The 14544-nt window shown below is 41.7% G+C and overlaps 1 protein-coding gene across 28 annotated transcripts in view; it reads left to right on the top strand.

The window, feature by feature from the left end:
* Window positions 1–14544, top strand: part of CELF2 (CUGBP Elav-like family member 2) — a 654777-nt gene that overhangs the window by 454184 nt on the left and 186049 nt on the right. For all 28 annotated transcript variants that reach the window (XM_073589015.1, XM_073589012.1, XM_073589008.1 and 25 more), the window contains one exon: window positions 2448–2496. In XM_073589015.1, the coding sequence (XP_073445116.1) occupies window positions 2448–2496 (49 nt within the window). The remainder of the gene's footprint in view (window positions 1–2447; window positions 2497–14544) is intronic.

Raw genomic sequence — 14544 nt, 5'->3', positions numbered from 1 at the left:
AAAAAAGGCTTCAAGCCCTTATACTTTTCTTTTATTGCCAATATATTTCCCTTGTGTTCTCCTCTATGATCCAGACACCTGGAACTTAGACTTCTCGGTCCATGATGCACTTCTTTACCCATCCACTGTCAAATGGCGGTGGCCTGTTTTAACCTTTTCATTGTATTTGCCAGTGCTACGTACATGTGTGTGCATTTCTTTGCAAGCTTTTTGCCTGTATGGCCAGCATGTGAGAATTGTATTTTTTTCTGCGGCAGATACTATCTGAGAATTGTATTTTTTTCTGCGACAGGTAGTATTTGGTGTGAATAATAAAGCAGGCACGTTAAACAGGAGACCCTCATATAGTTATCGTTCTGCGTCATCCATTTCCATTCTGGTTACATTCATTTTGACCCTGCTCCTGTTACTTTATTAATAAGTAAGATCTGTAGCCATAAGAGATGTTAAAATATTAACCTTACCCCGAGATATACATCATAATTATGCCCCATAGTGCCTTCTATAATAAAAGGCATTGTTCCCTCCGATTGCTAAACTTTTCAAAGCGAACCATAGTGCTTTCAATAGGCTGTCTTGTCACTCCTGTTATTTCTAGCAAAGGTTGTATCTCTCGCTGTGTCAGTGAATATATTTATTTCCAGATGGTATTACAACTGGAAGAAATGTAATCTCTGTGCTGTAATTTATTCTGCTATGTTGAGCGCCTTGATCCCTATTAGACTTCTCAGCATCACTATCTAGACTCTTCTGAGCAGAGAGCGCTAAATGTTTTCCTTGCACTCAAGGGGTTAAACCGCTCTCATCGCAGTTGCCTTTCTGAATTGAATTAACCTATTTAACCAGCGTGTTCACATAAATTCAATACTTTTCATTTTATACACATTCATTCCAGCGGTTAACCTATATGTGTGCTTAAAGAGTATGTATAGGTACTTCTAGAGAAATGCATTTTGTTTTTATTCAGATCCCCTTCTGGTAATAAATGAATGTGCAGTTATTATAGATAATCTTTCTGATGGAAGAAAATGCACATATTTAACGGTTACTGCCGACAGAATAGTGGAAACATAAATACATTTCAATGTGATGCTAATAGAAATCCAATGTGTTTCCACATTAGAATGTGTATTACTTTTCTCATTGTAGCCACTAGATGACATCGCATTAGCATAATGCAGCCTCATTTGGTGACACAGATAACATCCACTGATATTTTAGCATAATTGTGTATGAAGTACTTACCGTACTTATGGATTACCGATATGTCACCACCCATATTCAGAGAATTCAAACATTGTCAATGTCATGTAGATAACAACCTATGGCATATTAGAAAGGCTGCCCCTACAGAAGTCATGCTGACCCTGAAAAGTGGGGCATCTGGGACCCATTCCAGGTTGATCGTCTTTCCATTCAAATGGGTGATGAGAACCTACAAAGGAATGTGTTCTTTTCAACTGCTGCAAGAGTCCCATAGGCACTTAGACATATGTTAGTGTCAGGCAGCACCCAGCAGAAACATTATTTTTACGCTTGCGATGGGGCCCTCTTCTGCTGTATGTGAAAGTAGGAATCACATGAAATGAAATTGATCAGCATTGATTTGCTATTTGCTATTTTACGTTGCGACAGAATGCGAAATGCCTAAAAGATTTGAAAACTATAAAACTTTTCAAAACAGAACACCAGAGTATATCCAGCACAATATAGTTCACATATTCTGATATATTGGCATATGTATCTACCACAAACTATCTTAAAGGGAATCTGTCAACAGGTTTTTGCTAGCTCATCTGAGAGCAGCTTAATTTAGGAGAAGAGACCCTGATTCCAATGATGTATCACTTATATTACTGTGTGCAGCAGTTGTGATGCAATCAGAGTTCTTAGATATAGCATAAAGCAGAGCTCTTAAAGCTAACTCCGCCGACACCACAACTTTTTATGCACATTGTCACATTATCTATTGACAGTGAGCTGCTTATCACAGGAGGCAGGGTCAGTCTAGCAGTCATGTGAGCTGTAAACCAAGTAGTGATAATCTCCTGCTGATAAAACCTTCATTGTAAGTAAAAAATACACGGCCAAAAAAGTAACACTTTTCTAAAATATGTGTTTCAGCCCCTATCTCATGGTGTTTTCAGATTAGCCAAAATCTGCTGACATATTCCCTTTAATTAATTTCACAACACTAGAGCCAGAAGACTGAGCCAATTTAGGCAACCATGATGCTCTTCTGTATAAAAAGAATTGATAAAAATGGGTTTTATGTAAATGTTTATTTTAGGTTGGTATGTTACAAGGACCTTTTATTTATATTTCTCAGATCATACAATAATCCATGTTAAATAAATTCTGCATATCATTTATATCTGTATATGAATATTATCATAATCCATTGGAAAATGTGTCAGAAATGTAATTAATCATAATTTTTTTTTTAGATGCATCATCCTATTCAGATGAAGCCTGCAGATAGTGAAAAGTCAAACGGTATGTTTTTGGATTTGTATGTTTTAAATCCGTTTATATGATAAATGGATAAATAAAATGTTAGATAACCTTTTACTGATGCAGCCAATTTGTTCCTTTGCTGTTTTGCTTTCTCCTCCCCTTCTTCCGGGAACCATCACTTTTTTATTCTCTCGTCGACATGACCATATGATGGCTTGTTTTTCTGCGGGACGAGTTGTAGCTTTAAATTGCACCATACGTTTTACCATATAATATATAGAACATGGAACAATAGTCAAAAAAAATCCAAGCAATGTGAAATGGTGAAAAACATGCAATTCCGACATTGCTTTTTTTTACGCTTAATTTTTAAGGTCTCCATTGTGAAAATGACTCGGCAACAAGATTTTTCTACGGTATTCAGTCCGATTACATCAATACCAAGTATATGTATTTTTTTTATTATTTTAGTGGCTTAAAACCTTTTCGAACTTTGTAAAAAATAAATTAGCTCGTGTCTTCATTTTCTAAGACTCGTAACTAGAGTTGAGCGATACCGTCTGATACTTAAAAATATCGGATCGGAATGGAACGGCCGATCTTTAAAAAAAGTATCGGTATCGCCGATGCCGATACCGGAAGTCCCATTCAAGTCTATGAGACTTCCGGTATCGGAATTGGAAAAACCCTTTCCTGCCCTTGTACAGCCTCTCGGGGGTCTGTACGGGCCTTCCGGGGGTCTCTGCCGGCCTGCCGGGGGGCTGTGCCGGCCTGCCGGTGGGCTGTGCGGACTGCCCGGGGTCTGTACCGGCCTGCCGGTGGTCTGTGCAGGCTCCGGGGGGCTGTGCCGGCCTGCCGGGGGGTTTGTGCAGGCTCCGGTAGTCTGTGCAGGCATCGTCCGATGGGACTACAAGTCCCATCGGGCGATGCCTGCTACCATGACAGTGATTGACACATTAGCCAATGATGGGACAGTAGTAGTCCCATCATCCGGCTAATGTGTTAAATGTAAAAAAAAAAAAAAAAAATACTACATACATACATACTACATGCATGCTACATACATACTACATGCTACATACATAGTACATATATACTACATGCATGCTACATACATGCTACATGCTACATACATACTACATACATACTACATGCATGCTACATACATACTACATGCTACATACATACTACATACATACTACATATATGCATCATACATACTACATATATGCATCATACATACTACATGCTACATACATACTACATACATACTACATATATACTACATGCATGCTACATACATACTACATACATACTACATACATACTACATACATACTACATGCATGCCACATACATACTACATGCTACATACATACCACATATATACTACATGCATGCTACATACATGCTACATACATACTACATGCTACATACATACTACATACATACTACATGCATGCTACATACTACATATATACTACATGCATGCTACATACATACTACATGCTACATACATACTACATATATACTACATGCATGCTACATACATACTACATGCTACATGCATGCTACATACATACTACATGCTACATACATACTACATGCATACTACATGCATGCTACATACTACATGCTACATGCATGCCACATACATACTACATGCTACATACATACTACATATATACTACATGCATGCTACATACATACTACATATATACTACATGCATGCTACATACATACTACATGCTACATACATACTACATACATACTACATGCATGCTACATACATACTACATGCTACATACATACCACATATATACTACATGCATGCTACATACATACTACATGCTACATACATACTACATACATACTACATGCATGCTACATACATACTACATGCTACACACATACTACATACATGCTACATACATACTACATACATACTACATGCATGCTACATACAATACATTCATACAATACATACATAGACATACAGTACATATAACATAGAGTAACATACTTACCAATACTTGTCACATTGTTCCCCGAAGCCAGTGTCTTTTACGGAATAAATATTAACATAACAAACCACAAAAATACTCACCCATGATCCGACGCAGTATGTATGTAGCATGTAGTATGTATGTAGTATATATGTGGTATGTATGTAGCATGTAGTATGTATGTAGCATGCATGTAGTATGTATGTAGTATGTATGTAGCATGTAGTATGTATGTAGCATGCATGTAGTATATATGTAGCATGCATGTAGCATGTAGTATGTATGTAGCATGCATGTAGTATATATGTAGTATGTATGTAGCATGTAGTATGTATGTAGCATGCATGTAGTATGTATGTAGTATGTATGTAGCATGTAGTATGTATGTAGCATGCATGTAGTATATATGTAGTATGTATGTAGCATGTAGCATGCATGTAGCATGCATGTAGTATGTATGTAGTATGTATGTAGCATGTAGTATGTATGTAGCATGCATGTAGCATGTATGTAGCATGCATGTAGTATATATGTGGTATGTATGTAGCATGTAGTATGTATGTGGCATGCATGTAGCATGTAGTATGTATGTAGCATGCATGTAGTATGTATGTAGTATGTATGTAGCATGTAGTATGTATGTAGCATGCATGTAGTATATATGTAGTATGTATGTAGCATGTAGTATGTATGTAGCATGCATGTAGTATGTACAGTATGTAGTATGTATGTAGCATGCATGTAGCATGTAGTATGTATGTAGCATGCATGTAGTATATATGTGGTATGTATGTAGCATGCATGTAGTATGTATGTAGTATGTATGTAGTATTTTTTTTTTTTTTTTTAACATTTAACACATTAGCCGGATGATGGGACTACTACTGTCCCATCATTGGCTAATGTGTCAATCACTGTCATGGTAGCAGGCATCGCCCGATGGGACTTGTAGTCCCATCGGACGATGCCTGCACAGACCCCCGGACATCAGCACAGCCCCCCGGCAGGCCGGTACAGACCCCCACAGGGTGCACAGCCCCCCGGCAGGCCGGCACAGCCCCCCGGCAGGCCGGTACAGACCCCCCAGGGTGCACAGACCACCGGCAGGCCGGCACAGCCCCCCGGCAGGCCGGTACAGACCCCGGGCAGTCCACACAGCCCCCCGGCAGGCCGGCACAGCCCCCCGGCAGGCCGGCACAGCCCCCCGACAGGCCGGCAGAGACCCCCGGAAGGCCCAAAATGACGGCGCATCATGATGCGCACACACCGCGCATCATGATGACGTCATTTCGGCTGTCAATCAACTTTGAACTTCCGATTCCGATGCCCGATATTGAAAAAATATCGGATGTCGGTATCGGAATACCGATACAGCAAGTATCGGCCGATACCCGATACTTGCGGTATCGGAATGCTCAACTCTACTCGTAACTAGTTTTTATTTTTCTATCAATAGAGCAGTTTAGCGGTTTGTGTTTTTTGTGGTGTGCTGAGCTGTGTTTTTTATTGCTACCATATTGTGGTACACATAACATTTTAATCACTTTATATTGCATTTCTTGGGAGAGATGGAACAGACGAAAAACAGCAATTTAGCAAATAATTTTATATTTTGATACATCAGACATATGATCATGGTAATACTAAACATGATTAATTTCTTTATTTTTGGATGGCGAAAAGGGAAAATTTTACGTTTTTTATATTTCTAAAAAAAAAATTTTAAATTTTATCTAGATTTTTACATTTTTTACATTTTTACATCTCCTTAGTGGCACTGAGTCTGCAATTGATTGCAAGTTTGATTGCTTCTACTATATACTACAATACTACAACACCCCTATGACATACTATTACGTCCTAGGGAGGAAAGGTGTTAAAGTCATATTTCGATCTCCGTAATTAATGGCATATGTTAACCCCACCAATTCTAAGACCAAAGAGGCTGCAATGGTGCTGTGGCTGTACATCTTCTCCCTAGTTTTTCATTTGCCGCTAGAGTCCTATTTCTTAATAATCTAGTAGGCTTTATTGATGATGTGTCATTTGTGTACAAGTAAGTTGAAGATGTGATTAAAGTGGACATGTTCTGTATGGCTGGAGGGTGAGTGATTATTTGCTTTAGTGGGCGCAATGAATTCCGGTCTAATACCGACCAAGTATTGAAATTACCTTGAAATCTCACTATTTTAGGGTTTGCCTAGGTAATATCACATGACTGTTCATGTAATAAGTTTGTCTTTGAGCAAATTGGGTCTCAGTATGAATTTGCCCATGAATTACTATTTTCGTTCTGATCCTGTCGACACGGTTAGTGCCAAAGACCCAAAGATGTTTCCATGGAACATTCTGATGTTAGGTGATAATGGAATGGTACAATGATAATAACAGAAAGCTTCTTATTATACTGACAGTGCTTAATTATGGAAATATATGGGTTTATTATTTGTTTTTTGATTCCTCGTCTCTGCACATAATTACATTGTATTTTCATAGAGTAAACATTCACAGAAGATTCCATTACCCATGATACTATACACAACAGCTGCCAGTAGTAGCTGGGATAAAAAGTGAATGATAGATAGTAAACATTCCCATAAATTCAATTAATTGAACTTTGTAAAGAAATTCCTGCAGGTCATTACAGCCAGGAATGTTTCTTTATGAAAGAAAAGCGCTTAGCCTCATTAATTAGTAACCAGGGTTTTAAGAGATCTGCATATCTCCCAATGCAAATCATGAATGCCTATAGTTCCCAGTGGGCTTTTGTTTTCCTTCTAATTTTAGAACTTGTATTCATTCTGATTTCATTAAAGAGAGAATTTAGAGATGAATCAAATGGAATTTAATACCAGAATACAGATATACAGTCTTTTTGTATTAAAATTTGTTCTTAGGTTCAGTTTGCCTCCTCTGATTATCATTAATTTTCTGTCAAGGACTATTTCAGAAATGTTGCCACAGGTTGAGCTTATGTGCAGTCAGCATAATCCATTCTCAAGTAGCAAGCTATTGACTTAAAGGACTATTCTCAAAAAAATCATCATATCCTCTGTCCATAGGATACCAACAATTTCTGAGATAACTTTCTGACTGCTGTGAGTTAATACTTGGGAATACAGCAATAGATAGAAGATATAAAGGTGTTGATGGAGTTACATGTCAAAGACTTTTCTGCCCATATATGCAGTTAGGGGAGTTGATCTTACTGACCGGTTCCTTGTAAACTGAAATACACCTGCTCAGCTCAATTTGGAACTTTTTTAGTAGTGAATGGAGAAAATCAGCACATGCGTGGTCATTAGAGATGAGTGAATCGCTTTGTGCAACCCAGGTTCACTGTCCAGGTCAGTGCTTCCTGGGCATGACAGGAGTTACATGAATTTCCTGAAGTTGTGTTATGCTGCTCTCACCGCATTCCCCTGGAGTCGGGGCTCAGCGCCCAACACCATCACTTCCAGCATCGCGGCCGGTCTGGGGATCCCGTCGAGTGCGCACGCGCACCTCCCATGCTTGGCTCTGTGGTTGTTCACTCGACTCCATGACTTTGTAAAGCGCACATGCGCTTCCCCATAGCCTGACTGCAGCCATGCCATCTCTGACGTCTCTATGACCCGGAAGTCCCTGCACACATGCCCTATATCAGACTGCTTCTTCCTGTAGGCGGTGCCTGATTATCGTTCTAGCTTCCTTGCTAGACTTGCTTGGTCTCTGCTTGGCTGCTCTCTGTGTACTCAGGAGCCTTGCTCTGTACTCAGGTGTGCTTCCAGCACGTGCTCTGCCTTGCCTTGCACCCAGGTGTGCTTCCCGGCATGCCCACTGCTTTGCCTTGTACCCGGGCGTGCTTCCCAGCACACTCTCTGTTTTGCCTTGCACCCAGGCGTGCTCCCTGCATGCGCTCTGCTTTGCCTTGTACCCAGGCGTGTGTCCCAGCACACACTCTGCTTTGCCTTGTACCCTGGTGTGCTTACCAGCATGCACTCTGCTTTGCCTCGTACTTGGGCGTGCCTGTCAGTGCACGCTATATGAACTCCTGTACCCAACATGCCCCCGTGTACACACCCTGCCCTACCCTGTACCCTGCGTGCTCCCATGTCCACGCTTTACACACTCCTGCATCCTGCATGTCCCCGCCTGCACCTTGCTAGACACGTTGTCTCCCGTCTTCTGTCTCCATACTGTCTCATGGACTCGGACGTGACAGAAACAAATTTCTGTTTTTCAAATTTCTGAATTTTTTTACTTACTGTAAATAAGAAAATACTATACATATTGGGTATATATGTATTTGTACTGACCTGCCAAATCATATTGCCAATTCAATTTTATTGTATAGTGAACATGATAAACAAAAAAAACCTAAAATAATTGTGCAGCTGAACTTTTTTTAGAATTTTACTTTTCAGTACATCACATGTTAAAATGAATAATATAATTTAAAATAGCAACTCGACCTGCAAACAATGAGCCATCATGTGACTATTTCAACAGAAAAATAAAAAAGTTATGGCTCTTAAAAGAAGAAGAGGAAAAAACAAAAAGGAAAAAAAAAAAGGAAAGTAGCCATGTCAGGCAGAGGTTAAAAATCTTGCACCATTTACCCTTTACAGCTTCTAAGCTGCACTACCTTTGGCTGCAGAATAAATTAACCAAGAATCCGTCAGTGAGGTCGTTCAGACTGAATGACGAGAAAGTTTGTGATTCGTTTCTTTGTATTTTCTGAGCTCTTCTCAGCTGATTTATGGCCATATATAAGATGAATGTGTGGCAAAACAAAGAGCCTAAAAAAAACCGAATGGTGCAAAATTTCTATTAAAACCTGATTGCAATAATAACTTTCAGCCTATCTAATTTAGGGCTTGTGCCCATGACCTTAAAAATTGGAGGAATGCTATCCATAGTTTTGACAGATACAAGTGCTTCTCACAAAATTAGAATATCATGAGAGAGTTAATTTATTTTGGTTCTTCAAAAAAAAAAAAAGTGAAACTCATATATTATATAGAGTCATTACAGTGATCTACAGTATTTCAAGTGTTTATTTCTTTTAATGTTGATGATTATGGCTTACAGAAAATGAAAACCCAAATAGTCATTATCTCAGTAAATAAGAACAATTAACAAAAAATGCCTGCATAGCTTCCTAAGCATTTAAAAAGGTCCCTTAGTCTGTTTCAGAAGGCTCCACAATCATGGGGAAGACTGCTGATTTGACAGATGTCCAGAAGGCAGTCATTGACACACTCCACAAAGAGGGTAAGCCACAAAAGATCATTGCTAAAGACGCTGGCTGTTCACAGAGTTCTGCATCCAAGCATATTAATGGAAAGTTAAGTGGAAGGAAAAGTGTGGTAGAAAAAGGTGCGCAAGCAACCAAGATAACCACAACCTTGAAAGGATTGTTAAGAAAAGGCCATTCGAAATTTGGGGAAGATTCACAAGGAGTGGACTGCTGCTGGAGTTGTTGTTTCAAGAGCCACCACACACAGACATATCCAGGACATGGGGTACAAGTGTCGCATTCCTTGTGTAAAGCCACTCATGACCAATAGACAATGCCAGAAGAGTCTTACGAGGGCCAAGGAGAAAAAGAACTGGACTGTTGCTCAGTGGTCCAAGGTGTTGGAAATCAAGGTCCCAGAGTCTGGGGGAAGAGTGGAGAGTCACACAAGCCAAGCTGCTTTAGGTCTAGTGTGAAGTTTCCACAATCAGTGATGGTTTGGGGAGCCATGTAATCTGCTGGTATAGGTCCACTGTGTTTTATCAAAACCAAAGTCAGCGCAGCCATCTACCAAGAAATTTTAGAGCACTTCATGCTTCCCTCTGCCGACAAACTTTTTGGAGATGTAAATTTCATTCTCCAGCAAGAATTGTCACCTATTTACACTGCCAGAAGTATCAGCACCTGATTTAAAAACAACAGTATCACTGTGCTTGACTAGCCAGCAAACTTGCCTGACCTTAACCCCATAGAGAATCTATAAGGTATTATCAAGAGGAAGATGAGACACCAGACACAAAATTACAGATGAGCTGAAGGCTGCTATCAAAGCAACCTTGGCTTCCATAGCACCTCAGTAGTGCCATACGCTGATCGCCTCCATGTCACATCGCAATGATGCAATAATTGATGCAAAAGGAGCCCCGACCAAGTATTGAGTGCATTTACTGAACATACGTTTCAGTAGGCCAACATTTCGGATTTTAAAATATTTTTTCAAGCCGGTGTTATAAGTATTTTAATTTACTGTGATAATGACTTTTGGGCTTCCATTGGCTGTAAGCCATAATCATCAACATTAACAGAAATAAACACCTGAAATAGATCACTCTGTTTGTAATGACTCTATATAATGCAGTGGGGAAAAAGTATTTAGTCAGCCACCAATTGTGCAAGTTCTCCCACTTAAAAAGATGAGAGAAGTCTGTAAATGACATCATAGGTAGACCACAACTATGAGAGTCAAAATGAGAAAACAAATACAGAAAATCACCTTGTCTCATTTGGCAAGATTTATTTTTCAAATTATGGTGGAAAATAAGTATTTGGTCACCTAAAAAGATGCAAGATTTCTGGCTCTCACAGACCTGTAACTTCTTCTTTAAAAGGCTCCTCTGTCCTCCATTCATTACCTGTAGTAATGCCACCTGTTTGAACTTGTTATCAATATAAAAGACACCTGTTCACAACCTCAAACAGTAACAATCTCAACTCCAATATGGTGAAGACCAAAGAGCTGTCAAAGGACACTAGAAACAAAATTGTAGCCCTGCACCAGGCTGGGAAGACTGAATCTGCAATAGGCAAACAGCTTGGTGTGATGAAATCAACTGTGGGAGCAATAATAAGAAAATGGAAGGCATACAAGGCCACTGATAATCTCCCTCGATCTGGGGCTCCACGCAAGATCTCACCCCGTGGGGTCAAAATGATCACAAGAACGGTGAGCAAAAATCCCAGAATCACATGGGCGGACGTAGTGAATGACCTGCACAGAGCTGGAACCACCGTAGCAGAGGCTGCTATCAGTAACACACTACACCGCCAGGGACTCAGATCCTGCAGTGCCAGATGTGTCCCCTGCTTAAGCTAGTACATGCCCGGGCCCGTCTCATTTTGACTCTCATATTTTTTGTCTACCTATGATGTCAATTACAGACCTCTCTCATCTTTTTAAGTGGGAGAACTGGCACCATTGGTGGCTGACTTAATACTTTTTTTCCCCACTGTATATGAGATTTACTTTTTGTATTGAAGAACTGAAATAAATTAACTTTTTGATGATATTCTAATTTTGTGAGAATCACTTGTAGCACTTGTCCCCATGTTATTCCATGAGGCCGTGTACAAGTCTGATTTTTTTTCTCAGTCCAAGTGTCCGAGGAAATAAATCACAGCATGCACGTTTTGCCGCTGGATTACACTTGGCCATTCAAGTTTGTGGATCCATGGAAAATATCGGATTGCACTTGGATGAGTGTGGTCTGATTTTCACTGACTGACTGAATAGAGAAGGTGGTGAAACCTTTTTTTTCCCTCCACTTCTGAAAGCATCGGGTCACATACGTATCATCCTCCATCTGGGTCTGATTAGACTGATTAGCATAATCAGACCGATTTTCTCGGTTGAGAGAAAAATGGTGGTGTGACCCTAGCCTATAAAGAATAATTGTCCCAAAAGGTGGATGACCCTTTTAACTGCTTTGTTCCTCTTATATTAAGACATCAAGAATTACCATTTTATGGTCTAAAGACATTTTATTAGCCCCAATTTTCTGCCTAATTTTCTGAGGAGAACCAAACAAAACTCTATTGACAAAACAGTAAAAAAAAAACTTTAGCTCTTTGAATGCGGCGATACAAAAGCAAATGATTTTCTTTTTATTTCACAACTGATAAAACATGAAAAAACTACACAACTTTTGCACTGCCATAACCATACTTATCTGTATAGTACAGTTAAGCTGCCATTTATATCATGTGATGAACAATGGGGAAAAAAAAACAACCTAGAAAACAAGTGTGGAATTGCTGTTTTTTTTACTATTCTAGCACCCAAAAAAAGAACTTTTTTCTATACAGTGTGTATCCAAAAAGTGTGCCATTAAAAAATGCAGCTTATCCTGCAAAAAAAAATACAACACAGCTAAATAGATGATAAATTTATGGCTCTCTGATTGCAACAATAACGGGATGATGGTATTTTCAGCGACCAGATATTGTTCTGGGTAGGTGATGAATGTTGACGCAACATTTTTTTGTTAAATCTTGCATTGTATTATTTACCGTATATACCGTATTTTTCGGACTATAAGACGCACCGGACCATAAGACGCACCCCAAATTTTCAGAAGGAAAATAGAGAAAAAAATAATAATGTGTCAAATGGGGGTCCGTCTTACAGTCCGAATTCAGCTTACCAGGGAAGGGATCCAGCACAGGGGTTGTTCGGTGTTCCAGGCTGGTGCAGTGGCCTCTAGGAAATCCCATCCCAAACTGGTGCGGTGGCGGCTCTGTTCTGGGTCAGGGGTGCTGTGCTGGGGTGCTGGGGAAGGGGTGCTGTGCTGGGGCACCATGCTGTGCTGGGGGCACTATGCTGTGGGCACCGTGCTGTGCTGGGAAGGGGGGCTGTGCTGTGGGCACCGTGCTGTATTGGGGCACTGCTGGGGCGCTGTGCTGGGAAGGGGGGCTGTGGGGCGCCATGCTGTGCAGGGGGCTCTGTGCTGTACTGGGGCACTGTGCTGGGAAGGGGGGCTGAGGGGTGCCATGCTGTGCTGGGGGCTCTGTGCTGTACTGGGGGCATTGTGCTGGGGCGCTGTGCTGCGAAGGGGGACTGTGGGGTGCCATCCTGGGGGCTCTGTGCTGTACTGGGGGCATTGTGCTGGGAAGGGGGGCTGTGGGGTGCCGTGCTGTGCTGGGGGCTCTGTGCTGTACTGGGTACTGGGAGCACTGTGCTGGGGCGCTGTGCTGGGAAGGGGGGCAGTGGGGCGCCGTGCTGTACTGGGGGCACTGTGCTGGGGCTTGCGGTGCTGTGATCAGGGGGGCTGTACTCTGGAGCTGGGGCAGCGGCTCCGGTGCAAGGGCGGAGAATCCGCCAACATTTTCTCACAGCCCGGAGGCCCCCGCACATCCGTAGCTGCCATGTTGCGGTGGCCTCCGGGAACATGGACGCCGGGAAGATGGCCGCCGGTCCGGGTACTGCGCATGCTCAGGTACAGATCTCGTTCCGAGATCTCGGGAGATGAGATCTCGGGGCGAGATCTCGTTGCCGAGATTTGAATCTCGTCTCCCGAGATCTCGGGGCGAGATCTGTACATGAGCATGCGCAGTAACCGGACCGGCGGCCATCTTCCCGGCGTCCATGTTCCCGGAGGCCACCGCAACATGGCAGCTACGGATGTGCGGGGGCATCCGGGCTGTGAGAAAATGCCAGCCGAGCCTCCACCCCATAGAGAACAGGGAGCCGCTGCCCCTGCACCGGAGCACAACCCGCCGCCGCCACCACCACACCACAGAGCCACGCTGCACTCACCGCACCCGCACCAGTGTGAGTATATTGCGACCATAAGACGCACCCCCCACTTTCCCCCAAAATTTTTTGGGGAAAAAGTGCGTCTTATGGTCCGTGTATAAGCCGACCCACATATAAGCCAACACCCCAATTTTGCCACAAAAAAACTGTGGAAACTTATTGACTCATGTATAAGCCGAGGGTGATGCTGCACAAGGGTTAATGGTGATCCAAAAAGATCCTCCGTAGATATGTACCCACCATAAAATGCTGCAGAAGGGTTAATGGTGGCCCATCAAGGTGCTCCATAGGTAGCTACCCCCCATAAAATGCTGCACAAGGGTTAATGGTGGACCAAGAAGATGCTCCATCGATAAATACCCCCCATATATTGCTTCATAAGGGTTAGTGGTGGCCCAAGAAGATGCTCCATACATAAATACCCCCCATAAAATGCTGCACAAGGGTTAATGATGGCCCAAGAAGATGCTCCATACATAAATACCCCCCATATAATACTGCACAAGGGTTAATGGTGGCCCAAGAAGATGCTCCATTAATAAATATTCC

Source organism: Dendrobates tinctorius, unplaced genomic scaffold (genome assembly GCF_039654945.1).
Source record: "Dendrobates tinctorius isolate UK_male_01 unplaced genomic scaffold, ASM3965494v1 ptg000105l, whole genome shotgun sequence".
NCBI classification, from domain to species: Eukaryota; Metazoa; Chordata; class Amphibia; order Anura; family Dendrobatidae; genus Dendrobates; species Dendrobates tinctorius.
The sequence above is the reverse complement of the archived record's forward strand: the minus strand, read 5'-3'. Positions and strand labels throughout refer to the sequence as shown.